The 25,965-nt window shown below is 35.6% G+C and overlaps 1 protein-coding gene across 1 annotated transcript in view; it reads left to right on the top strand.

Annotated features, from left to right (window-relative positions):
* Positions 1-25,965, top strand: part of IKZF1 (IKAROS family zinc finger 1) — a 124,536-nt gene that overhangs the window by 18,478 nt on the left and 80,093 nt on the right. Inside the window, exon 3 of the mRNA XM_044671580.1 lies at positions 15,803-15,922. Within this exon, the coding sequence (XP_044527515.1) occupies positions 15,803-15,922 (120 nt within the window). The remainder of the gene's footprint in view (positions 1-15,802; positions 15,923-25,965) is intronic.

The raw sequence follows: 25,965 nt of genomic DNA, 5'->3' as shown, positions 1-25,965 counted from the left end.
ACCTTATCTATAAAGAAAGTGAAGTCTAAGGGAATTAGGTCTGCTGGGTGAGATGTAGGATTTACAGATTTTTAGACCTCCCTCATAGAGGAAGGTCTTCACTACTGTTTGTCCCACATGCCTTGAAGTTAATGATAGAATGAAGAGGAAGGGAGTGTTTACAAATTTCCCAGTGACCAAAAAAGGCCAACTTCAGGTCCTTGAAATCTTGCAAAAGATTTCCCCTTCCTCTGCTATCTTTCTAATGTTCCACTTTGAGTGTCTGAGTTGACATCTTATGGGACATGTTTGAGTAGCATAAAATTCAATTCTGGGTGTAGACTAGAGGAAAATTTAGGACTAGAGGGGACTTCAGAGGCTCAGGTTGGCTAAATGACATGTCCATGGTCTCCCTGGAAGCCAGCTATCAGATAGGAGATTTGAACCTGAATCCCTTGATTTAAGGGCCAGGGCTGTTTTTATCTTTTATTCTGATATTATTAACAGTGTTTTCTAGGGGCAGTGATCTTTGGAATAGCCAGGTTAACTGCTAGTCTTCAGATTCTGATTGTGAAAATAGACATTTGTTTTTTTCCTCTGATTTTTCCCCACTGTAACACAATCTTCTATGTTCATTTTCAAGATGTTTTAGAAGTTGAAGATGAGAAATTATTTTCCATGACTTTTGTCCAGAAGAAAAAATACTTATATTTCTGATCTGAACTTATTTACCATCTTGACATATTTAATAAAATACTATATATGGTGAAAATATCAAGAAGTAGTTTGGACTTTGCAGTCTAATACTGAATGGTCACAACTAGTTTTAACATACTCCTCCCCTTCCCCCTTTTCCTTTCTCTCTCTCTCTCTCTCTCTCTCTCTCTCTCTCTCTCTCTCTCTCTCTCTCCACACACACACACACACACACACACACACACACACACACACACATACATACATATATGGTACCTTTAATAATAATCAGAATTAGAATGCTATGAGGATCAAATGAGAAAACATGGTACAAAACACTTTGCAAAAGTTAAAGTGATATAAAAAGTTAGCTAATCTTGTAACTATTATTGTATGCTGACTAATGTTTAAGGCACAAGCCCTTTTTAGTAATAGGGTTGGTTTGGAAAGATAACTTGGTATTGATTCTCATGTAAATTGGCCTACTTCTTGGAATTTGTGATTTTTTTTTCCAGTTGAAAATACTTTTTTCCCAAAGAAAGTTTTACTTGGAGTGAATGGGAAACTGTTGTATTCAAATAGTTCAATATAATTAATCAGAAAACATTTCAAATCTATAACATGCAATTTTTTTCTTTTCTCTTTAAAATTGTTTGCTTGTTTGTTACATTAAAACTCTCAGGTATCTTCTAACTTCCTTCACCTCCCCCTTTAGAAAAAATATCATGTGACAAAAAGATATATGTATATATTAAGCTATGTCTTTCTTATTTCTCTTATAAGTTCTTTCTCTGAAGGTGGACATAAATGATAGCAGAAATTATGGATAATATATACACTATTCTTTTCTCACAAATTTTTTTAATCTCTTCCCATGACATGCAAGTATGATAGCTGCCTTTTATCTAGGTTTAGTTTTTTTTTTGATAGTGTTAGAAATTCTGATTTGAAGTAACCTCAAGCAGTTTTTAAAAACTCCTTCACTACCATGTATTCTGGGTCATCTGGTGATGTGTACCCTAGTAGAACCTTTGTCAAAAGAACTAGAGTTCTTTCAGAAGGGGAGGAGATACAAGAAAAAGATATTAGAAGGAACAATGGATTTGGAGACAAGTGACTTTGGTTCTAAATCCTGACCCAACCTCTTATTACCAATGTGACCTGGGGAAAGCTCCATACCTTTTCTGGGACTCAGTTTCCTCATCTGTAAAATAAAGAATTTGGATGAGATGATCTCTTCCAGTTATAAGATGCTGAGAACACATAGAAAATCCAGAAGAGGATTATAATTTCATTTAGTTCATATAACAATGACTTTCCATAAGAGACTTTCTTTATGGCTATTCCCCTCCCAAATATACTCTTATGCATACCCATTTTTGTACCTACTTTTGTTGATTCTAATTCTTTGTTTCTTTTGTATATCCTTGTCTAATAAAAATAGTGAAAGTTTCTACAAGGAGGGTCAGTTAGCCACTACTTATTGAGTGCCTGTTTGATGCAAGGCACTGTGCCTGGCTCTGGAAAGATCTTAGGATTTAGAGATTACATTTGCCTTTCTTGTGTCTAACCTTTTCATTTCGCAGATGAGGTTCAGAGTAGTGTAATAACTTGTTTTTAGACCACACAGGGAGTCCACTAGTTAGTTAGTAGGAGAACTGGGATGCTGACCTAAGCCTTCTTACTCTAAAGTGTATTTTTTCAAGAACATAAAATCTGTGCTTGCTTTCCTCAGGTAGGCTACAAGGTAATAGGAGAGATTAGACATATGCTCATCAAACACATTTGTACTTCTTTCAGAGATTTTACATGATCAAGATAATGCTGTTAAAATTTTGTTTACCTTATGAAAAGCATTTTTCAGTAATAAAGTAAGACTTCATTGATTTGGAGCCTGGTAATTTGAACAGGGTCTAAGATTAAAGGACTTTTCCAAGTGTCAATAAAGGAAAGGGCTAATTAAGCAAATTAACTGCTTAAGTGAGATTGTTAAAGTGAAGATAAATTATTTAAGAAAAAAAATGTTTAAAGTATTCCTGAGGGGCAGCTAGGTGGCTCAGTCTATAGAGAGCTAGGCCTGGAGATGGGAAGTCCTGGGTTCAAATCTTGCCTCAGATACTTTTCAACTGTATGATGCTGGGCAAGTCATTTGATCTCAATTGCCTAATCATTACTGCTCTTCTGCCTTAAAATCAAAATCAAAAACAGTACTGAGTCTAAGATGGAAGGTAAGGATTTTTTAAATGGCATAAAACATCGCTGGAAATATATTGTAAATATAATGGAAGAAAATAGATATTTGTGTGAAATAATCCAAGCAACAATATGTATAATAAATTCAACTAATTTAATCATCTTAACTCTTTTATCAGTTATAAAATTGTGTATATATAAATATATATGTTACATTTAAAATGGAACATTTGCCAAATTTTTCTGTCATTTTATTCATTCTGTTCAAAACTTTTGATATCATTTCAACCTATAAGTTTTGAAAGTACTAAAGATTGAACTGTTCAGTAACAGTATATGACGTTAGATATATAAATAGTCTCTGGAGTAACATATTTGCCACCGAGGTAGCCACACTTACTAAAAATAACAGTAGCTTGCATGATGGCACAGCTTAGATCAGCTACTTTCTACCTGTTTGACCTTAGGCAAGCCACTTCCCTTCCTGGGGCATCAGTTTCCTTATTTGTAAAATGAGGGGGTTGGACTAAAAATGAGTCCTAAGCACCACCCTCAGTAATAAATCTTGATATTTCAAATGCCTGTGATAACAAGCTCATTCCTAGTGAATGTAATTAAAAGGTACAGCCACGAAACTTTATTTTTATCATCTGAGTTCTGTCACCAACTAGTCATTGCTGTAGTATGAGTATTAGCATAGGGTGAATGTGGCTTCTTCATGGGCACACTCTTGGGAGAAGGTGCTAATGAACAATAGTCTGACTGAAAGGGAGACAAGTACCTGTGAGGGACTTAGGTCATCAGAACTTTGAATCATTTAAAATTGAGCTCGCCATCCTTAGAAGAATAACTGTGAAAAGAGTATAATGCCATTCTTACTCCCTTAAAGGTCTTCCCCAACCCTGATGTCTGCCATTCAAAGACCTTCCATCCAAGTATACTGTAGGCTTCTTCAAGTCTGGGACAGTCTTCATTTGTAGGGGTTGAGGATTCTTTGTTTTTAATTTCCATGTCAGTCCCTAGCACAGTTCTCTGGATACAGAGAGGGCTGTATAGATGTTTATTAAACTGAATTCTTAAATTCCTACTCTCCCTTCCCTCATTGGATATGAGTTACTTTCAAGGTTTAAGGCTTTGAAGATGTTAAAGATTTGTCTTTGGATAGCCAGCACATAATATATAGTAAATGGCATATAGTAAATGCTTAATAAATGCTCATTGTTTGGTTGATTGATTAACATCACCTCTTATTTCTCTCAACCACCTGAGTTATAACTGATCTCTTCCTCTCTGAACTCTTATAGCACTTATCTATACCATATATATGTGTGTGTGTGTGTGTGTGCATAACACATATATAATATATATGTGGTAGTAATACCTTTTCTTTTCTTTTAATTATTTTTGTATGTCTTATCTCTTTAACTAGATTGTACATTCCTGAAGCATTCTTCCACGTAGGCTCCATCCTTCACCCAGCTGCCAAAATATTTTCCTGAAGCATAGATGTAATGATACAACTCCTCTGCTTAGAAATCATTAAGTGGCTTCCTACTGCTTCTAGGATAAATATAAAATCCTTAGCAAATAGACGAGAAACCTTGAAGGCAAGTAGTGTGTCATTTTTGCCTTCATATTTCCATCTCCTAGTATGGTGCCTGGAACACAGGTGGTACTAAATAAATGCTTTATTGATTAACTTCCTTATAATGGGGTTCCAGCTCTTTCTGGCTTTATGTTACTCCACTTCATACATTTTAACTTCATTTTAGCCAAATTGGACCACTAGCTGTTCCCCGAACTTGCCATGCTAATTATCATCTTTGACCTCTCATAAGACGTTCCCCGTAAGTGGGAATAGACTTTCTCTTCATCTCTACCTGTGATAAGCTTTCTCTTCCTTCAACACCCAGCTTATGTGTCATCTTTTCTATAAAGCCTTTCCTTAAATCCTTTACTAAAAATGCTATCTTGGTCAAATTTTCTGAGAAAAATACTTTATTGCCTCTTTTACCCCATCAAAGCCTTTTTGTGTACATATCACATTCTCTCCCCAGCCCCAGTAGAATATAAACTCCCTGAGGACAGAGATAGATCTGGTATCAGAGGTTTGGACTTAAAAGCCTGCACATGGCCCTTATATGTGGCATTTACTAGGCAAATCACTTAATTACTCTGGGCCTTCGCTTTCTCATTTGTAAAATGAGAAAATCAGACAAGAATCACTAAATGGTCTTTGAGGTGACTTCCAATTCTAAATCTATGCTACTAAGAATCCATGACTTTTTTTTTGTTCCCCAAACCTAGCACAATTCTTTGTTGTACAGATTTTCTTTTTCAATTGGAGTGAGGCAGGGAGAGATAAAATAGATGTCTTTTATTTTTTAAATACTTTTAAAAAATAGAGGCATTGATGGTAAGGCAGATATTATAGATGCAGAATTTGCATATACTTTCAAATGAGGGTCCTGTATCATTTGTTTTGCTTAATTGTCGTATTTTATTATGTAAGAGCTTTACCAAGGTGGAAGTAACCTAGTGATTTTTGTAATAATTTAACAAAGCACATAAATAAAAAAATTACATAATGGGTATTTAATAAATGCTATGTTTTTATTTCCTAGAACAGTGTCTTGCATATTAGTTGAAACTAAATAAATCTTTGTTTCATTTAGTGAATCAGTAAAAATATAGGTAAGATGGCATTATCTTGCACTGTTTCTAAGAATTCATGTATTTATCAGCAGAATTTAGAAGTGAAAAATGAAATATGAATAATATGTATCCATAACACAGGGGAGAGCTCTTAAAAGAAACCTTTGTAACTCACCTGCTAGCACAGCTCCTACTGTATCATTCTGTCATGCAAACTACATGTAACTGCATCAGGCAATGAATTACCTCATATGAAGAATCAGAAAAAGAGAGGACTTGGTGACATGCTATTAGAGGAAAATTTGTAAATTGAATTTCCTCTTTCAGGGGAAGATACAGAATTTAATTGCAGTCCAAACTAATTTTAGTTATTTAATGGAATTCTATTAATGTCACATTTACCTGGAGTATTCTTCTGGCCTTTTGCTGGTTGGTGAATTTGATGGGGTCCACTTTTTTGGCTTCTCAAATGATTCCTTGCATCAGCAAAGAAATCTGAAGGGTGAGCCTCAGCACCTGGAATAATCACATAAGAAGCTGAATGTGAGTACCTCATTTCTGAACCAGTAATGAAACCAACTTAAGGAAGGGGATGAAACCCTTCAGGGGAATCAGGTGCTTTCCTTAAACTCTCAAGATGTTAGACTAGGCATTTGATTGTAGTATTGTTGTTCAGTCATGTGTGATTCTCCGTGATCCCATGGACCATAGCTACCCAAAGGGTTTTCTTGGCAAGCATGCCACATCCTTCTCCAGCGAATCCAGTGGATTTTTTTTGTAGTGTGAGAAACAAATCAATCTAGGAGGCAAAAGTATCTGAATTGAACTTCCAAACGTATTACTTTGTTGTTTGCTAACTGCTCTGAGCCTTAATTTCCTCATCTGCAAAGTAGATATATCTAGAATGTCATTACCTACCTCTCAGGGTAGTTGTATGGAGGAGGCTTGGTAAATCTTAAAGCCCAATGTAGACATAATCTGGTATTATTTCAGTAAGTTGCTTTCTCTAAAGATACAGAATTATATCTAACAATGCACTCCATCAGTATTTGCCTTTATATATGTGTTTTGTGCACACTGAGAATAATTTTTAATTTCCCCCTTTCTCCTTAGTATCTCTCCTGCTAACTGAGTTTCCTATTGATCAAGTCTGGCCCGTGGTACATTAGAACCATCATCCCCACTGTTTTCCATTATTCCCCTTGGCCTTGTGGTGTGTGCTTTCCCTGTGTAGTGTGGATAAAAGTGTTGAGACTTAGCTACAGTGACACTTAAGGGGTAACATTTAATTAAATGCAGGGAACCCTACTGGAATGAAGTGCCACTTAAAAATCCGAACCCATGGTCTAGACATGATTGGTTGTGTCTGACTATGCTTTGGGATAAATGGGTTAATTAAATTGAAATAGTAATGACAAAAAGTTCATTTGGAGGAATTTGAAGGATCAACTGACCATGAGGAGAGACTTCCTTTTCCTTGGACACTCAGATTCTTATTAGTATATCTGCCTTGCTTGATCCATCATTATTTAAAGTACCTTGGAATTTTTTTTAAATAGCTAAAAGTCCTGATAATGAACTACAGTAGGAAGAAAGTAATGTGTCCAGCAGAGATAGGTTAGCTATCCAAGACTGAATGTTCAGTGTGTGTGTTTGTATATTTACTGATGGTTTTATATATCAAAGTCTTTTGGATTTTGTTGAAGTTGAAATCTAGCAATGGGCAGAAAATTAAGATGATAGAATGTCAGGTTTGAAAGGGACACCAGAGGTCATTTAGTAGTATATATAGCATGATATTTATACCTGATCTTTTAAGAAATGCTCTTCTACAATATCTTCCTAAATAATCTTCTACTGTCTTTGCTAAGACCTCCTTAGGAGGAGAACCCACTGTACTTTCAAATAGGCCATGCCACTTTTGGACAGCTCTAATTGTTAGGGAGATGTTTTATGTCTTATACTTAATCAAAACCTTCATCTTGGCAACTTCCACCCATTATTTCTAGTTTTGCCACCTGAAACCAAGCAGGACAAGTCTTTTAGATGATGGTTTTTTAACACTAGAAACTAGGAACCTTAGAATTGACACAAGGTCATTTCATTGGACCAATTTTTTGCAGCATTAGGTGCTGGAAGAATTAAAAGACCTAAAAGCAATTCCTGGCTTTTGGACCAATTCAAGTATTAATTAAGGACCTAATATGTGTTGACACTGTGCTAGGTACTAGGATTACAAAGACAAAAACTAAACAGTCCCAGCCAACAAGAAACTTATATTCTCCTGGGGAATACAATAGGTATAGATAAGTAAATACAAAATATTTTGTGAGAAATAGCTAATAATTTTTGTTGTTCAGTAGTTCAGTGGAGTCTAACTCTTTTCGACACCACTTGGGAGTTTTCTTGCGACTATACCAGAGTGGATTACCATTTCCTTTTCTAGATCATTTTATAGATAAGGAACTGAAGCAAATAGGGTCACACAGCTAATAAGTGTCTGAGGCAAGATTTGAACTCAGGAAGATTCATCTTCCTGACTCCGGGCCCATCATCACTCTATCCACTTCACCACCTTGCTACTAATACCTAGGTGGACCAAAAAGAACTCGCTATTTTTGCACCAGAATTGAACCTTGAAAGAAGCTAAGGATTTTAAGAGTTGGAAGTAAGGGGAGAATCCATCCATAGCATGGAAGTTGGGGCCGGGGTCAGTGGAGAGACAAACTGAGCAAAGGACAGTTGGGATACTAAATTAGGAATCAGCACTTTGGTTAACATAGAATGGATAGACATAAAATATTATTAAATAAGACTGGAATAATAGTTTGGAAGAAGATAGTTAAAGGCTTTCAGTACCAGACTAAGTATATTTTTGTTGTCCTAGAAGCAGTATGGAAGCACTGAAATTTTGAGCAGGATAATGACCTGTTTGGACATGTGATTTTGGAAGATTATTTTGACAGCTATCTGGAAGAAGGGAGATCAGTTATGAGAATGTCACAATAATCCAGTCATGAGTTAATGAAAGCTTAAAGTAGGGTGGTAGACATATTAATTGAGAGTATGATGGCTGTGGAGAGAAGTCCAACAAAAACCAAATGACTGGATTAGAGGGGCAAAGAAGAAGAAAAAAATCAAGAATGACTCTGGGGGGGTTGAGAATCTGGGTGACAGGAAAGATGGAGCTGGCCTCAACCAAAGTAGAGAAGTTTGATTAAAGGGTAAGTATAGAAGGCAAGATAATAAGTTCTGTTTATAGATATTCAGTTTGAAATTCCTGTGGTACAGACAAGTGGAAATGTCCAGAAGGAAGGTTGTAGAGCTAAAGTCGGGAAAGAAATTAGGGCTCAGGTAAAGACTGAAGAATCATCTGCATGGAGATGATCACTGAATCCATTTTGGTTCATGAGATCACGGAGACAAGGTAGAGACAGAAAAGGGGGCTTGTGGCAGAGCCTTGGAAGATACCCACTGTAAAAGAAGAGGGAGATAAAAGTAAAGGAAACTAAGAAATATTGATCAGACAGGTAGGAGGAAAACCAAGAGAGGAGTGCCACAGAGCTAAGGAAGGATAGAGTATCTGGAAGGAGGGAGTAGTCAGCAAGGATATAATCTACAAAAAAAGAGAGAAAAAAGATGAGGACTGAGAAAAGACCATAGGATTTAGCAATTAAGAAATCATTGGGTAACCTTAGAGACATCAGTTTCAGGGTAGTGGTGTGGTCAGAGGCCAGATTGCAAAGTGAAGGGGAGGTGAGGAAGTTGAGGCAAGAAATATAGATACTTTTTTTCTAGGAGTTTGCCTGAGAAAAGGAAGAGATAAAGGATGATAAGAGACTTTGCTTCTTACTAGCTGTGTGACCAGATCATCCAGCAACTGAGTCTCAGTCTCCTTTTCTGTAAGATGAGGATAATATTACCTATACCACTTATCTCCCAAGGTTGTCATGCCATCAACATTGGATTTAAAATCACAAGACCTGGATTAAGATCTTGGCCAAACCCTTCCCCTATCTCCATTCATTTTAAGCCCGCTAACTTAATATAATAATAAAGTTACTAATTATATGACTTACCCCACATCTTTAAATCTCATTTTCTTCATACCTAAAGTGAGAGGTTGAACCTAAAGTTTTTTGGGGGGACATAACACTCTTTGTTATCCTGTGATTATAAAGTAATTTATAATTTTAAAATGCTAAATATACATAGTAGCTGCACCTCTTGTAGTGGTGATTCTTCAAATGAAAGGGTCAGATTACATTTTGGAGACGTCAAATCTTTGACTAATTGCTCTCACTGATAATTAAAACTGAGAATTACAGTATTTATCATTTCTCTATGGTCTCCTTAAAAACACTGAATCTCACAAGGCTTCAAAACATAGAAGAGCTTTTGCTTACACAGGAAAGATTCATATCTGAGTTGTTGAAGAATCATGAGAACTACTTCACCTTACTGGACTGCCCTCCCCTATGAGTCAATACAGCTAGTGCCCGTTACCACCTTAGGTGGGATTCCAGAAAAGAAAGAAGGTAGACATTTCCTCTTCAAACTGAAACTTTCCTATTTCTGCTCTCCTTATTGGTCTCTACTACTGTGCCTTTCCCATCATCACTCTTGGAAGATGTGGATTTTCTTATCACTATTGCCACTTATTTCCTCCTTGCTGCTCCTCAGTGTTTAGTTTATCCTCTATCAAATGATGTTATCAGCTCCTTTACATTTCTGGTTTATCTGTACCATAGGGCAATTTTATTGTAGCTTTGATTGACAGTGATCTAGTTCTAGGCAGCTCCTGTCATGTACTTCCAGCTCTGGCACTTATAATTCAGGGATTTATAAAAATGTGAAGAATAGTTTTAACAAAAGAAGGTGGTCAAGTGGTTCCTAGACCTTGCCCTCTTTCTCAATTTCTGATTTTCCCCAGTTTATGTTGTATTTAAATGATAATTATGAGCTATTCAGCTACTTTTGCTCTTTAAGTTCTATTTAAAGAAGTGACAGTTGCTAGATACAATATACATCACAACAAACCTGTAATAACATAAAAGTATTTTTAATCAACTTTTTCTGGCTTTTTTCTTTTCCTTGGGAAATTTTCCTACTCCTAAGCCTTCTTTAACAATTCATCTCATTGTGAATGTCCAGATAGACCCAATAATGCTTTTTTCCTGAAAATATACCAGTTGTAATTCAGCTAAAAGAATACAAAAAATTGTTCTCCATATCCTGGAATATTCAGTGCTTTTCCCTATTCTCATATTCTCAGGTTATTTGGCTATTTTAGTTTAAAATATTCTCAAATCATTTGACTATTTTAGTTGAAAATAAATACAGACCCTTTATACTTTGTAAAGTTACAATAAGGTGTTAATTCTCTTTTATTACTATTTTCATTTTATTATACACAAATAGACTATAAACTCCTCAAGAACAGGATGCATTTTTTGGTGCCAAGTACAGTTTACTGCATTGTGTAAGTCTTTAATAAAGGTGTTCTGAAATTTTACTATGTTAAAATAAAATGTTATTTAAAAATAAACATATATATATATATATATATCAGATAATTAGGCCTACTTATAGTATTTACCATGATTATATGTCACCAGAAGACCTAAACTGCTTTAATGTAGTGCCAGCCCTTTTAAATGCCAACTAAATTTGCTATTTGTTTTAAGCCAAGTAACCAATCAAATTGATCAAATAATCCATTCCTGTGCCTTTCTGTTCTCCCATTTAGAGCGCTCTTCTATTCTTTGCCCATTATTACCTTTACATCTTGTCTGAAGACATTCCAGCTTCAAAAAATAATCCTTCCATTAAAATTGGTAAAAAATTAACAAAATAAATTAAAGTACCATGCAACAGAAGAATATGAGCCCTTTACTTGAATGTATGCATTGTTAGAAGGGTGGGTTTGGGGGTAAGATAATGAGGGCGTGCTTATGTCCCTTGCTAGTTTGAAGTACATGCATTTTAAACACCCCAAATTAAGTTGCAGCTTTTATCATGAAAGAATTCATATAATATCTAACTAAGGTAAAAAGTTTTAGAGCTTGAAGGGTTCTTAGTTCAACATTCATTTTACATGTGAGAAAATGGAAACCCAGAAGTGACTTGTTCAAGACCATACCAGCTTAATGGAGGCAGGATTAGAATCCAAGGCATCAGACTTCTCATCCAATGATCATTCCACTGAACCATGTTGCTTTCTCCCAAATCTAGCAGTTAATGAAGCATTAGAAATCATCTAGTCCAGCTCCCTCATTTTATAGGTCAAGGAACTAAGGCTTAGACAGGTTGACTTGCTCAAGGTAACCCAGCTGGCATATGCCAGAGCCAGAATTGGAAGCCATCTCTTCTGTGCCCATTCTACCATGTTGTTGGCCACTTCTTTTAGGTTTCCTGTAATGCCAGCAACTGTGTTCTATCTATGCAATAGACACTTAATCAGTGCTTTCCGAATGAATGAATGTAAATGTTTTTTTTTCAGGTAAAATGGTTATCGTTTATGTGATTAGACATAACTTTACTTGTTTTATCATCTCTAAAAGTACAACTGCCTAGACTCTTGAAATGAACAATTAGACAATCATCCAGGTAGTTCACTCCTGCCAACTATACTTTGAAACATCTAGTTTCCTCACTTCTATCACCAAACTCTCCATGCCACATACATCATTTTCTGCAGTCCCAGAAATTGTTTAGGAAAATCTTATATTTTCTTCTTCAAGTAGGAACTAACTCTAACTCTTATAACCACTTTTATTAACTAAGCACAGGATAAAATGAATTCAAACCCTTTCTTTACTTTACAACTTTGTTATTATATATTATACCATGAGGAAAGGCATAAAGTGGGGTTAGCCTTGTGCCTTAAGGAAATCACTTCACTCACTGAGCCTCATTCTTCTCACCTTTTCTAAAATGAAGGGGTTAAAAAAATAAAATGAAGGGAATTAAAAAAAATAAAATGAAGAACTAGATATCTGTCAAGGTCCCTTCTGGCTCAATATCCTGTCAGTCTGTCTGGAGGAATCTATGACTATGAGTACTGGAAGGCTCTCCATTGTAAATTATGAAAATAAAAGTAGTTGATACATAGTACTTTCTAGTTTATGAATTGCATTTTTCAAAATTCATTCAGTGGTGTCAAACGGGTTCCTGCACCCCTATAGTCCTTGTAGCTAGGAAAGCTGAAACTGTTGAATTGTGTAATTTCAGATGTTCTTAGCTACAGTAGGATTATGGGATATGGTGAACCATTGCATTGGAGGACCATCAGGCTGCCCAAAGAATGGCATCTAGGTGGCTCAGCAGATACTGAACCAAGCCTAGAGGTGGCAGATTATTGGTTCAAACAGACACTTCCTAGGTGTGTTACTCTGGTCAAGTCACTTGACCCCAGTTGCCTAATCCTTACCATTCTTCTACTTTGGAACCCTATTCTAAGACAGAAGCTAAGGGTTTTCTTTTTGTTTAAGAAGGAGAAGGGCATAATGGCCCAGGTTGGGAAAATGGAACAAATTAAAACTTCTTTACCTGTTAGTATTGGGGTCAGTTCCATGAGAGCTGCTGTACTTCCAAACTAAGTAAGATAAGGTGACCAAATCTCACAAATCAAATCAAATTAAATTCAACAAATGAACTACCATGGAATAGGCAGAACAAATATTATGTTTCCTTTTCTATAGATGAGGAAACAGAGGCACAGAAGATGAGTGGCTTGTCTAAGGATAGTCACAGAGTAAGCAAATGGCCACACCAGGAGTAGAATCTAGGTCATTTCACTTTCCTTTTATTCAAATACATTTTCTTTTGCCTTTTAACAACATGAACTCTGAGAAGAGAACTGAGAATATTTTATTACAAGTACTTGAAGGCATCCCTTGTGTCTCTTCCAATTATCTTCTCTATTTTAAACATCTAAAGTTCCTTCAACTGATTCTCTTTTAGGATGATTTTGTATTTCCTCATCACACTAGTCGACCTCCCTAGAGTGTGTTTTATTTTCTTGTCCGTTTTCTTCTTAAAATATAGTGTGCAGAAAGATTGAAAGAGATATGGTATGACCAGGGCACAGGGCACTCTTGCCTCTTTTGTTTGGAAAAGACAGAGTGCATCTATTGAGGCAACCTAAGTTTGCAATACCCTTTTTTTGGCCAACATACTCTCAATCCATGATGAATATGCAACCCATTATGTAGTGTTAAAACTTGTCTTAATATACAAAATCAACAAGCATTTATTAAATATCTATTACATGCCGAGCCCTGTGCTAAGTACTGGTAATACAAACACAAAAAAGCTCCCTTCCCTCAAGGAGCTTACAGTCAAGTTGAGGCAACCTGTTTATAACTGTAAGCAAACAAGAAATATACAGGATAAGTTGGAAATAATCTCAAAAAGAGGCACTAACGTAAAGAGAAACCATGAAAGCCTTCTTGCAAAAGGTGGAATTTCAGCAAAGAAGCCAAAAAGTATATGTAAGGAGAAAAAAGCATTTTAGGCATAGGTAACATCCAGTGAAAATGCAGGCAATTAATTCTCTCAAGCAAAAAAAAAAAAAACAAATAGCAAAAATACCAGGGTCATGGAAAAATATGAGACTAGAAAGATAGGAAGAGATCAAGTTTTGAAGGGTTTAAAAAGAATCATCATCATCATCATCAGTGCTTTTTGAATGATTAATTAAAATTCCTATTATCCTTTTCACATGATTCAGACAAATATCCATAATTCTATACTTGAGTAACTCATTATTTTCAAATCAAGTGTTGAAATTTACCTGTATTGTTTTAATTTTATACAAAAGACAGTTTATTATTCTAGTCATTCAGGATATTTTTATCCAAGTTCTTTTTTAAAATTTATAAAAACTTTTAATATATTTATTCCCAGATATCCCAGCCCCTTTTTTTCCTCCCCACACTGTAGAAGGTATCACCTGACAAAATTATATATATATATATATAAATTATGTCTGGTGTTTCTATTTATCCATTTGTTCTTTGGAGGTGGACGTTCACAAATTAATCCTCAAATATTAATTCTGAAGCTATATATAATGTTCTCTTGGTTCTACTTGTTTCATTCTTTATTATTTCATGTAGATCTTTCCAAGTTTTTAAAAAGTGCTCATTGTTTCTAATGGCATAGTAGTATTCTAGCACATTCATAAACCATAATTTGCATAACCAATTAATGGACTTCCCCTTGATTTCCAGTTCTTTACCACCGCAAAAATTGCTGCTATAAATGTTTTGGAACATATATGTTCTTCTGCTTTTCCCCTGATCTCCTTGGGAAACAGAGCCAGAAATTATATTGCTGGCTCTGGGCATAATTCCAAATTGCTCCCCAAAATGGTTGGATCAGTTCACGGTTCCTCCAATATCCCCTCCAACATTTGACATTTTGCCTTTCTATTACTTTAGCCAATCCAATTCACATGAGATGATATCTCAGAATTGTTTTGATTTGCATTTCTCTAATCAGTAGTGATTTAGAACATTTTTTCATATACTATTCAAGTTTCTTTCATCCAATGTATCAAGTATCCCTAATTGCTTCATGTCATCAGAAGATTTGATAAATATACCATCTGTAACTTCTCCAAGTCAGTGAAAGAAATATTCACCAGAGTAGGACCAAGAGGAGAATCCTATGGCCTTCCATGATGACCTCTCTCCAGGCTGATATTGATCCCTCAACTCTTTAAATACACATTACCTTAATACTATCTAGACTACACCTTTGCAGTTTATAAACAGGGCTGTTTTGACACTTTTACAGGTTATGTTGCATGCATGCTTCTTTGTTAAGTATTATCTGGAAATCTTAAACTAGGCAACCTTGTTTTTTTTCTTTTTTCATTTCAGAGATACTCTATACTATAAGGATCTAGTTGAAAGATAAGGTTTTGAGCAAAGTAACATAGATGTACAGGAAAGAAATTTGATGACAGATTAAATGGCACTTTTTCCACTCTTGTTCCACAAATTAAATTGGATTACAGAGGAATTATAATAAAGTTAGCTTTGAAAAAGCTATGACACTGGTACTTCTACCCAACATAACTTCTCTTTATGGGATGCTTAATTGAGTGTCCTTAAGAATAAGGAAGCAGTATCCCATGACTCTGCATAGTGAACTTTGCACAGTGAATTCTTCATGACAGAAGCTCAGGGAGACTTTGCCGTTGGGAATATTGCCCACCTTTGAGGCAATGGCCATCCATTCTAAGAGAGACCACTTTTTATCTTCTCAGGAAAGGAAAGTCCTTCAGGAAGTGATGTACCTGATGATTCAGATGAACCTATGCCTGTGCCAGAAGATCTTTCTACCACTTCAGGAGGACAGCAGAATTCTAAGAATGAAAGAGTTTTGGGTAAGATAGTCTCTTTGCTATACATTCTGCTTTCATGATACATTTTTTTAAACAAATGATTACAGATTTGAATTTTTAAAAAATCTTCTGTTTCTCTCCTTCCAAGGACAGTCATTCCTATTGCCTAACTTCTCTCCAAATTAGCCTATACATGCAATCAAAGATCAAAGCTTTATTTATATTAGATATCAGAATATTAAAAATCAGAACATTTTTCCTTAGAGAACACTCAGTGTAAGGGTTGGGGGTAGGGTGGAAATCATGAGTACAATCTGGGAAGTGACTTATACAAGTGACAATTTTGATTTTGAAAAATATGATTTATATAAGTAGCACTTTTTTGGACCCTAAATCACAGTGGGAAAATCTTTGCAGCTCATCACTAGGTAATAGAACACTTTTCAGAAGGTGTTAGATTCGAGGTCATAAGTCTGAAGAACTAGAGGTCATACAAAGGCAAACTTGAGAAATTTGTGACTGGAGTAAGTGATCAAAACTTAATGCAAGTTATCACTAACATCACCTAATGGTAAGAGGTTTGAATATCATATGGAAATAATTTCTTAGGATATTATAACACTTTCTCATCTGATATGAAATGAACATCTCAAAGAGAATCCGTTTCTTCCTACTGCTAATGAACCACATGCAAGTGCAAGCAAAAAACCCAACCTGGTTCAGATGATTTTAGGTTGAGGTGAAGCCAGAGTGGTAATAGTGGATCATCTGCCTACGTAGAAAATCTTATTAGGGTGTGATAGAAGATTTTAATATTCCAACTTTGATTATCATTGTAGTATTTTTAAATCGATGCCAGTTTGCCCAAGAACTTGGGAAAGGAAAGGAGGCAGAAATTCAGGTGGAGGGAGGGGACCTATTACATGGTTCAAGGGCACATAGGGATAGATATGCAGTACCAGAGCAGAGTGGGGCAAAGGTGTTCTTTTTGGCCCTGAGAGTCTCTCGCCAAGTCTTTCCACCAGTCCTCTTGTTTTCACCTGGAGGTTTTTTCTTTGTTTGTTTGTTTTAGTTTTGATTTTTAGGGGAGGTGGGAGGTCAAGTACTAGCCAATAGGCAAAAAAAAAAGAAAGAGAGAGAGCACAATATTGTAAAGTTAACATAGGTGTTTTGGGGGGAATGTGGATCCTGTACTTAAAATCAAATTTGTGTAATGCAAATTTACATAAAGCTAAAATTGTCTATATTCTCTTTTATCCCTTAGAATGCAATAACTAAGCAGCTATATACTCATTACATATCAGACATCTTTCTCTTCTGCTACCAAACAGAGACAGAATTATAGCAAATATTTTCACGACTTAGGAAAAAATGCTGGTTCCATGATTCTAACATTAAAGAGGCATAATGCTGCAGTAGGAGGAATCCTGGATTCAGAGTCAAAGGACATGAGTTCAGATTCCATCTATGCAGAGTACTTGGGAGCTTCATCAAATCTTTTAGTCTCTTGGGGACCAAGTTTCCTCTTCTGTAAAAAAAAATAAAGTGAGTTTGAATGGATGATCTCTGAGGTTCCTTCTAGTTCAGTCTCTGATCATAAATCATCATACTAAAGGGATTGCTGAAATTATTCAAGGAAGTTTAGCAGTAGTGGGCAGGGAGCTTAAGCAAATAAACATGTGAATCACCTTGTCTTCAGTAAAATACCTACCTGAGATGTAGGCATTTATAAATAAGCCCATTTAAGTACCTTTTTACATTTTATCTCATAATATCATAAATTTAGATCTGTCAAGGATTTTATGGAATAGTGATGGCAAACCTTTTAGAGACCGAGTGCCCAAACTGCAACCCTCAAGCTGCATGGGAGCCCCCCTCTTTGCCCCAGACTAGGGAGGGAGGAAGTGCTTTTATTTAGCTGCTGGGCAGAGTGGGTGATGTGAGAAATGATCTCGGGTGTGGTGGAGAGGTGGAGGGGAGTAGCCCCCTCCAGCACGGGTGTCATAGGTTCACCAGCATGGTTATGGGGTATTGAATCCAGCCCCCCTCATTTGGAGGGTGGAGAAACTAAGTCCCAAAGAAATGAAGTGATTTGCCTGTGATCACACAAATTTAAAGTGTCTCAAGCAGGACTTAAAATTAGCTTTTCCTAACTTAAGTTCCTTTAGCTATCCACTAGAATAGACCACACTTGTGTGTGTGTGTGTGTGTGTGTGTCCATATACCTAGTAGTGGCAACTTTTCCCACACACACACAAGCACAGACATACATAGTTTTAAAATTATACAATTCAGAGTTAGGAGGTCTTGATATTATTTGAAGTAGCTAATTTAATTTAGTGATTCTCATTGGCATTCCCATGTTCTAATGCCTATGCCCTATTTTATATATTTTCTTTGGACAAAGCTGGCCAGGAAGACCTGGGTCCATTTCTGTCTCAAAGGACTATGTGACTGGGTTAGTCATTTAAGCTTTCAGCTCTCTAGATCAGAGATATAAAAACTCAAAGAAAAATTGGAGTGGGGGGCACCACTAAAACATACATAAAGATCTCCCTATAGGACGTATTTTAACCTAGAAAGACATCTCTTAACATTATCTGTATTTTATTGTATTTTCAAGTATTTCATTACATTTTCCCCAAATTTAACATTTTAATCTGGTTTAGACAGCACCCAGGAGTGTTATGGGTCATGTGTAGCAAGGAGGTGGGATATTTGATACCACTGCTTTAACTAACTCTACAACTCAACTTTGTAGAAGAATTCAACATTAGTAGAATTTCTTCACCTGAGAGTCACATAACCTAAGGAAATCACAGATCTAAATTCTATCTCTTCAGATATCTAAATCCATTTTATGAAATCCTTAAAGAGTAATTCTGCTTTTCTAGCCTTTAAGTAATTGGAATGACAACTCTTGTAAAGATCCAGTGAAAATACAGGTGAGCATATTCATTTGTTGGAATTTGCTTTAATCATGGAAGTTTGCTGTCACAATTCAAGACCAGCTAGTTTTTTCATTGATTTTGAAATTTTAAGAAATGACTTTGTTTTTTTTAGTGCTATTGAACCAATGCAAGTCAATTATGCCTAATAGTTTCATTCTGCTCAGTCTTTCAGGAACTCAGTTTTCATAAAGATGATCATCAGGTTTTGAACATTAAAAACATTTCTGGATACCCCTTCTTCACTTTTTTCCTTTTTTTTAAAAAATAATGGTTAAAGTAACAACAGTGTTGATGGAGCCATTATTATGCATATTACCTTTGGAGATTGCAGTTCAATCACACTTTCTCATCCTGTGATTTTTTTGTCCCTTTAGACATGTCCATATTTGATATTATAAAGAAAATAATATTTAAACTCTATTTTCAGAGCAGAAAGGGTCTCTGGATACATGGAATGATAGGAGAAAATAAAGTCTGGAGTCTATAGCAAGCAAACCAAAAAAAAATCATGGATGGCAGATATATGGAAAGAAACCAAGAATAGGAGGAAATAGGAGGAAATGATAGTTTGAAGTTGAGGAAGTAAGTGAAGAAGCGAAGGAAGAATATAATAAGAATAAGAGAAAAACAGCAGAAGTAGAAGTCAATGAAAGAAACTAATTTATAAGAAATAAGATTGGTAAGAACAAGCATTTCAAAAAAGAAATCTGGTAAACTAAGTGCAGATATCTTTTTAAAATTCCAGTGTCCAGCAAAATATTAAGATCTATTAATTTTTTCTACCATATAATGAAATAAAATAGAAAACAATTATAGAATCAGTGAGATTAATATTAATATCCCTCCTAGAATATAGGGTTTAGAATTGAGAATATATTTGAAATGGAGTTGAGTTGAATTTGATGATCTGACTTTCTCATTTTATAGTGCAAGAAAGTTTTTGAATGATAAGAGGCATACCAGATTATGAACCCAAATTTTCTACCTTCAAATATAGACTTCTTTCCCTTCTACTGAACACCTGGGTTTGATCCATAACTTCCAAATTTACTAGCTGGATGAGCTTTTAGCAAATCACCAGTTTGCTTTTTTTTTAATTGGAAAGGATCTTAGTGACCAAGTAGTCCAACTCATACCTGAAAGGAATCCCCATTATAATTATATAATGGCAACAAATGGTCATCTAGCCTCTGTTTGAGTAAATGTGAGTGGCATTCACTCTCTCCAAAGGAAGCTCATTCCACTTTGAAGATAGCTCTGTCTTACACTTGAAGATAGCTATCATATTTCCCCCAACCTTCACCCTAAGTCCACTTTTCTCATTAGAATGTCAACTTTTTGAGGGTAAGGATTGTTTTGTGTTTGTATTTGTATCTCAAGTGCCCGTTATGTTGCTGGACACATGTCAGCCATTTTATCAATGTTTATTAGTTTTTGACTGATTGAAGAAATTTAATTTCTTCAACAGATTCTTATACAGCATTGTCTGAAGGCCCTTTGCCATCATGGTTCTTCTGAAAACTGTTTAGTTTCTCATTATGCTTATTATCCATGTCCTTATTAATGGATTAATGAATTAATGAGACACACAGAACTTAACAGAATACCCATGATCATATGAGCAATTCACTGCTGACTCATGTTAAACTTGTAGACCACCAAAACCTTCAAATCTTTTTCTGACAAACTGCTTTCATTTTATGATGCCTCTTCTAGGCTATGCTTGTGAAGTCAGTTTTTGAACCCAAAGGTGAGTCACATCTTAATTTCCTCGCCTGTAAAATGAGAGAAATAACACTTTTATCATTTCTTGTACCTAGCATTCAAGAATATGATGAGAATAAAATGGATAATGAAGGCAAAAGTACTTTGTATTTTAAGTGCAATGAAAATATAAGTCATTATTCTTATGAAAAAACAGCAAGGATTTGTCAGATTATAGAAAATTGCTAAAATCCCGTGATTCAGTTTGCAAAACCAAAAGGAAATAGAAAATTAATATTTTAATATAAAAAAGAAAACTACTTCTCACTCTGAGGGAGAGAAAATTGTTAACAAATGATACCAAAAAGGTTAGAGATTCATTTTATCTAAACAAAGTTCTGGAATTCCAGTCTTTTCTTTTAAACTTACTAGATATGTGACTATTGGCAAATCATTTAAACATTGGAGCTTTTGTTTCTTCATCTACCGAATGAGAGAGTAGGCTGCTAAGGTCACTTACAGATTTAAATTCTGATTTTGTGATCATATGAACAAAGAACCAAAGACAACAGAAAAATTAGGAGAATGGAAAACTAAGTTGCTGTGTACATGGTGACCCAGTGGACACCCACAGATTTCACTGATAACTCAGTGAGGTCATTTATAAGGCCAAAGTAATTTAAAAGAAACTGGTAGTCATTTTTAAAGATCTTATGGAAAACTGGGTAAATGTAATAAGATTGAAAGTATGTGAAGAAAATTGGACAAAGTCTTGAATTTTGAAGGAAATAAATCAGTAGCATGTCTTTTTAAAGAGAAGTTAGGAATATCCCTTAAAATTATATGACAGATTAAATATGGGAGAAGGGACCTGTGTCTAACAATCACCAGCAACTTTTAAAACAGAAGGTATGGTTTTTTTTTTCTTTGTAGAGGATATGATCAATATAATGCATCTTGATATTAGGAAGACTGCAGTCATTTCAAAGAAACTGGTAGTCATTTTTTAACAATCTCATGGAAAATTGGGTAATTGCAATAAGATTGAAAGCATGTGAAAAAATTGGACAAAGTCTTGAATTTTGATGGAAATAAACCAGTCTATTTCTTAAGAAAGGCTAGGAATATCCCTTAAAATTATATGGCAGATTAACCCAGACAAATATTGGAGCAGAGACCTGTGTCTAACAATCACCAACATCTTTAAAAACAGAGGATATAATATGATCAATATAATGTACTTGGGCATTAGTTTTGCCTTGTTTAGATAAATGCACTGAAGTTTGGGGATTAGAATCACTAAAGTGGTCCTGATGGTTAGTGTGTGCTCATGCCTTCTTGGGGAAAGCCATCAGAGAGGGGATTTAATTGATGGATAATAGGGATTGGTAAAATGTATGTAGTACTTTGTTCTAATCTGGACTCAAATGAAAAGAAGTTCAGTAGGGAAACCAAGTGTGGAGTCCAAGATCCATTAAATGAAGAAAAATAAAAGACTTAAAAAAGGTCAAACAAACCATTTACTTATGCCTTATGGAGAAAGGCAGGCTGGGAGGATGGTTGTTAAAAAGGAAGATGCCTCATTGTCTCCTGTCTTAAGCTAAGTCTGCACAAGAAAATAAGGTGGCATATGCCACAGTGTGATGGTTTCGCAGCGGAGGCAAAGAATTGCCTAACAGCAAAAGTTAATTGTTCAAGATTGAGGTGACCACTCAGTAAATACTGGATTGAACTGGGTTTGATTAAATGAAAAGTTTACTATTTGTGACTGAATAATCTCTTTTCTTAGTGTTAAAAAAGGTAGATTCTCATTTATCTAAGTTAGTTTTTGTGTGATACTCTCTAAAACCATGAAGATAGAATTGGTGACCCTTTAGGGGGTTCTTTTAGTTCTAAATTAATTAATCTTTTATAATATTGATAATATGAATGTAGAATCTATACTTATCCTATATTTATCCTGAGAACTGTTGGATTGAGCGTAGAAATAGTGATCAATTAGAAAAAAAATTTTTTTTGATTGAGGTTAGAATAACTAAGGAGCTATTACTTTCTTAAACTCATAAAGAAATTGTTCATCTAAAAACAAAAACTTCAATTCATTGTCCACCTTCAGCAGTCTCTGTTTCTTCTTTCTGTCAAGTGTTTTGGGTAGAAGACTTCTTTGCTTTCTTTGTCTATCTTTTTTTTGCCTGGAATTGTTTAAGAACCTGCCCTCTTTAGGAGATGGCTTTACTTTAAAAAATAGTAATAATAGATTTTAGAGGTTAACACTGAATGAACCACAGGCAGGAAGTTACATGTTAACTTCACATATGTTAACTAAAATTCTTTCCAGAACTAAGTATCCCATGTAGGAAGGAATGGAAGCAAAGATTTTTGATTAGAATGGAAGCTCTTTGAGGGCAGGAGCTGATCATTTCTGTCTTCCTCTACACAACGTCTAGTACATAATAAACATTTAATATTTGGTTATTGAATTGGATTAAAGAAAGAGACCAAGGGAAAAAAAAGAAAGAGACCAAGAAGCCTGAAAAGTTTACTTGATTGTTTCAAAGGAAGATGTCAAAAGAAAAGAAGGAACTGGGAGAGATGACCACATGAATTAGGGAATGAATATTTTTGAAGTATAAGTTCTATGTGAAGATGCTAAAATATTTTAGTGATAGGAACATAATTAATATCACAGTGGTAGAGAGGAAAGATAATTTTATTAGTCATTTTAAGAATAGTGGATTTAAATGAAAGTACCAATGAAAAAATAAATAACAATGACCCAGATTTTAGAGGACAAGGATGCAACATTTTTCTATGAGAATACAAAAGGAAATTATTTTTTTAAGTAGGATAATATAGATGAAGGTACAGTGGTGTAGTAAGGGAGGAAAACCCCTGAATTTAGTAGAGGTTGTGGTTCAGCTAAGAAATGGTAATCTTGTTCAATGAGACACTTCACTTTTCTTAGACTGTTTCCTTAGTTATTAATTTGGGAAATTTGAAATGGATTGTTATAAGGAAAATGCTTTCTAAATTTTAAATTCATATAAAAGTAAGTTATTGTGGTGAGTCTACATGTATGTTATGGGAGGAACTATGACTTATTGGATCAATAGCTAGCCTCTGGACCAGAAGATCTGGTTTCAAGTTCTGCCTTTGATACATACGGACTCTGGCACCCTGGATAAATTGCTGGGCCTCTCTGTACCCGAGAGAATTTTCTATGTCACCGAACAATTATTCTCCATTGGTAGCTTTATCAAAGAAATGATGTAGATGTCTGTGTTATCTATAATATATATTTGAACTTTATTGTAACACAAGGTGGCCCTTTTACCTTGTCATTTACACTGCAATGTCTTGGGGAACCTCTCCAATCCCATCTTTTCTCTACATATCCTGCCCAGCGAAGTGATGTTGTGTTGTGATGGGCGTTGCTTTAACTATTGATAAACTGCCCCATTCTAGAACTTTGCCGCTGCTGGTCCCGTCTCGCCAGCTAACATTGACGAAAGCTCATGGTTCTCTACAGTGGGCTTCCGACAGCCCTGGAAGACCCAGGTATTCCCATTCCCGTTGCTTTAGATTAAAATTGGATCTGTCACTGAGTAAGAAAACAGAAGGAAAAGATTTCAAGATTTCATTCTGGGGAAAACAGGGAATGGATAGAGTGAACATCCGGCACATTTTTTTTTTCTGCTCTATTCAGTGGAATTGGTAAAAATCCTTTACTCAGTAGTAGTGAAGTCTCCCAGCAGAATTGAAAGTTTGTAAGAATATCATACATTGGCTTTCCCGCTAACTCGGGCCCTTTCTGAAACTGTGGCCTTGCTGCGTTCAGCCTGGATGCAGTACAAACGTGTGTTGTTCACCATCTTCTGCTCCAGCGTGGAGAGCGTTACACAAGAAAATGCGAGGCCCCCTGCTTTGTCGGAATGGAAAGAGAAAGAGCTTTGGCTGCATTGGAGGGAGAAGAGCAGGGGGCTTCAGCTGTGTGGCTTGTGAATACGGATACTGAGCCTGCTTATCTAATCAGCAGTTAGAGGAAGTTGCCTTTATCTCTAAAATACATCTCTTCTGCTCAGATAAACCCAGTTCTAGAGAGGGAGAAAGCATTATCTAGCAGGATCTCAGCAGTAGCTGCAACAGAGCTGAAACCTGTTTCAGTCCCAAACCATCTCAACCTCTGAGGAGGCAAAAGCTTGGGGGGGAAACTTAAAGACAGAACTTGGCTGAACTTTAATCCCTCTTCAGAGGAAGAGCTGAAAACATTGTGTGAGGACACTGGGCTTGCCTCCCTTTTATTCGTTCTCTGCTCATTTTGGTTGTAAGGCTTTTGTGAAGGAAAGAGAAAGAGCCTGGCATTTTTTTTCTTTGAATTCCTAAAAATTGTTATTTAACATAAGGTTAGTATCTCATTTGGCATTTCCGAAGTACATTCAATTCCCTTCAAAATTGCTTAGTTGAGGTAATTTTTTTCTTAAAGGTTTCAGTTTGCAGGGAATTAAGATGAAACACAGACAATAAGATCCACATTTTGACATGACCAGTTGTGTGAATTTGGTTTTCTTAACTATTTTTTACAAAAAGATGCTTCTTTTTTTTTTTGGTGGGGGAAGGAATTAGAGGGATAAAAGTGGTGCCAAAAAAAAAAAAGGAAAAAGGAAAGAGTATCAAAAAGAAATTGATACACAGATGAGAGCTGGCATTTCAGAAGAGGACACAGACAAATGAAGGTTTGTTTGTTTTTTAACTAGCATGCTATCGTGCTAAATTTAATGTACACGTTCAAAAAATGAAGAACAGAGATACTGAATGACCTACAGAGAACATGAATGAGATACATAAGATTGATTTCACACATCACCCTGATGCGCTCCTTGGCCAACACCAATTTTTTAAAAATGTAAAACTTGTCAACATCCCTGATGTCAGATAAGAAGACCAGTCTGGGAACCCTCAAAGAGGGGTTTCCAAAGTTTTTATGGTGGTATAAAAGATATAGCATTAAGAAATCTCTTCAGAGGCTCAGGGACCCCAAGATGGCTTAGAAAAATCAGGAGACCCATTGACAATAGTGTGTCTCCAAGTGGGGAGACTGCCTTGAGCCCACAGGAAACATAACATTAATTGACTACTGGATTTTCTTTTGGTCCCCAATAGATAGCATAAACCATACTAAAAAATTAAAATATTTTAGAGAATATGTTTTTTTATGGTTTGGAACAGTCTTATAAGCATTTGTATGGTCTTTTACCTTTCTAATATTTTTCTGGTATGTGAGTTAAACAAAATCCTTTTCTAATTACTCCCTGTGTGACCATAGGCAAATTATTTAACTCATCCCTTGGTTTCCTTATGAAATAAAAAGACTGGATAAATGATCTCTTATGACCCTTCTAATTATAAATTTCTGATCCAATGATTCTATGA

Source organism: Gracilinanus agilis, chromosome 1 (genome assembly GCF_016433145.1).
Source record: "Gracilinanus agilis isolate LMUSP501 chromosome 1, AgileGrace, whole genome shotgun sequence".
NCBI lineage: Eukaryota > Metazoa > Chordata > Mammalia > Didelphimorphia > Didelphidae > Gracilinanus > Gracilinanus agilis.
The sequence above is the reverse complement of the archived record's forward strand: the minus strand, read 5'-3'. Positions and strand labels throughout refer to the sequence as shown.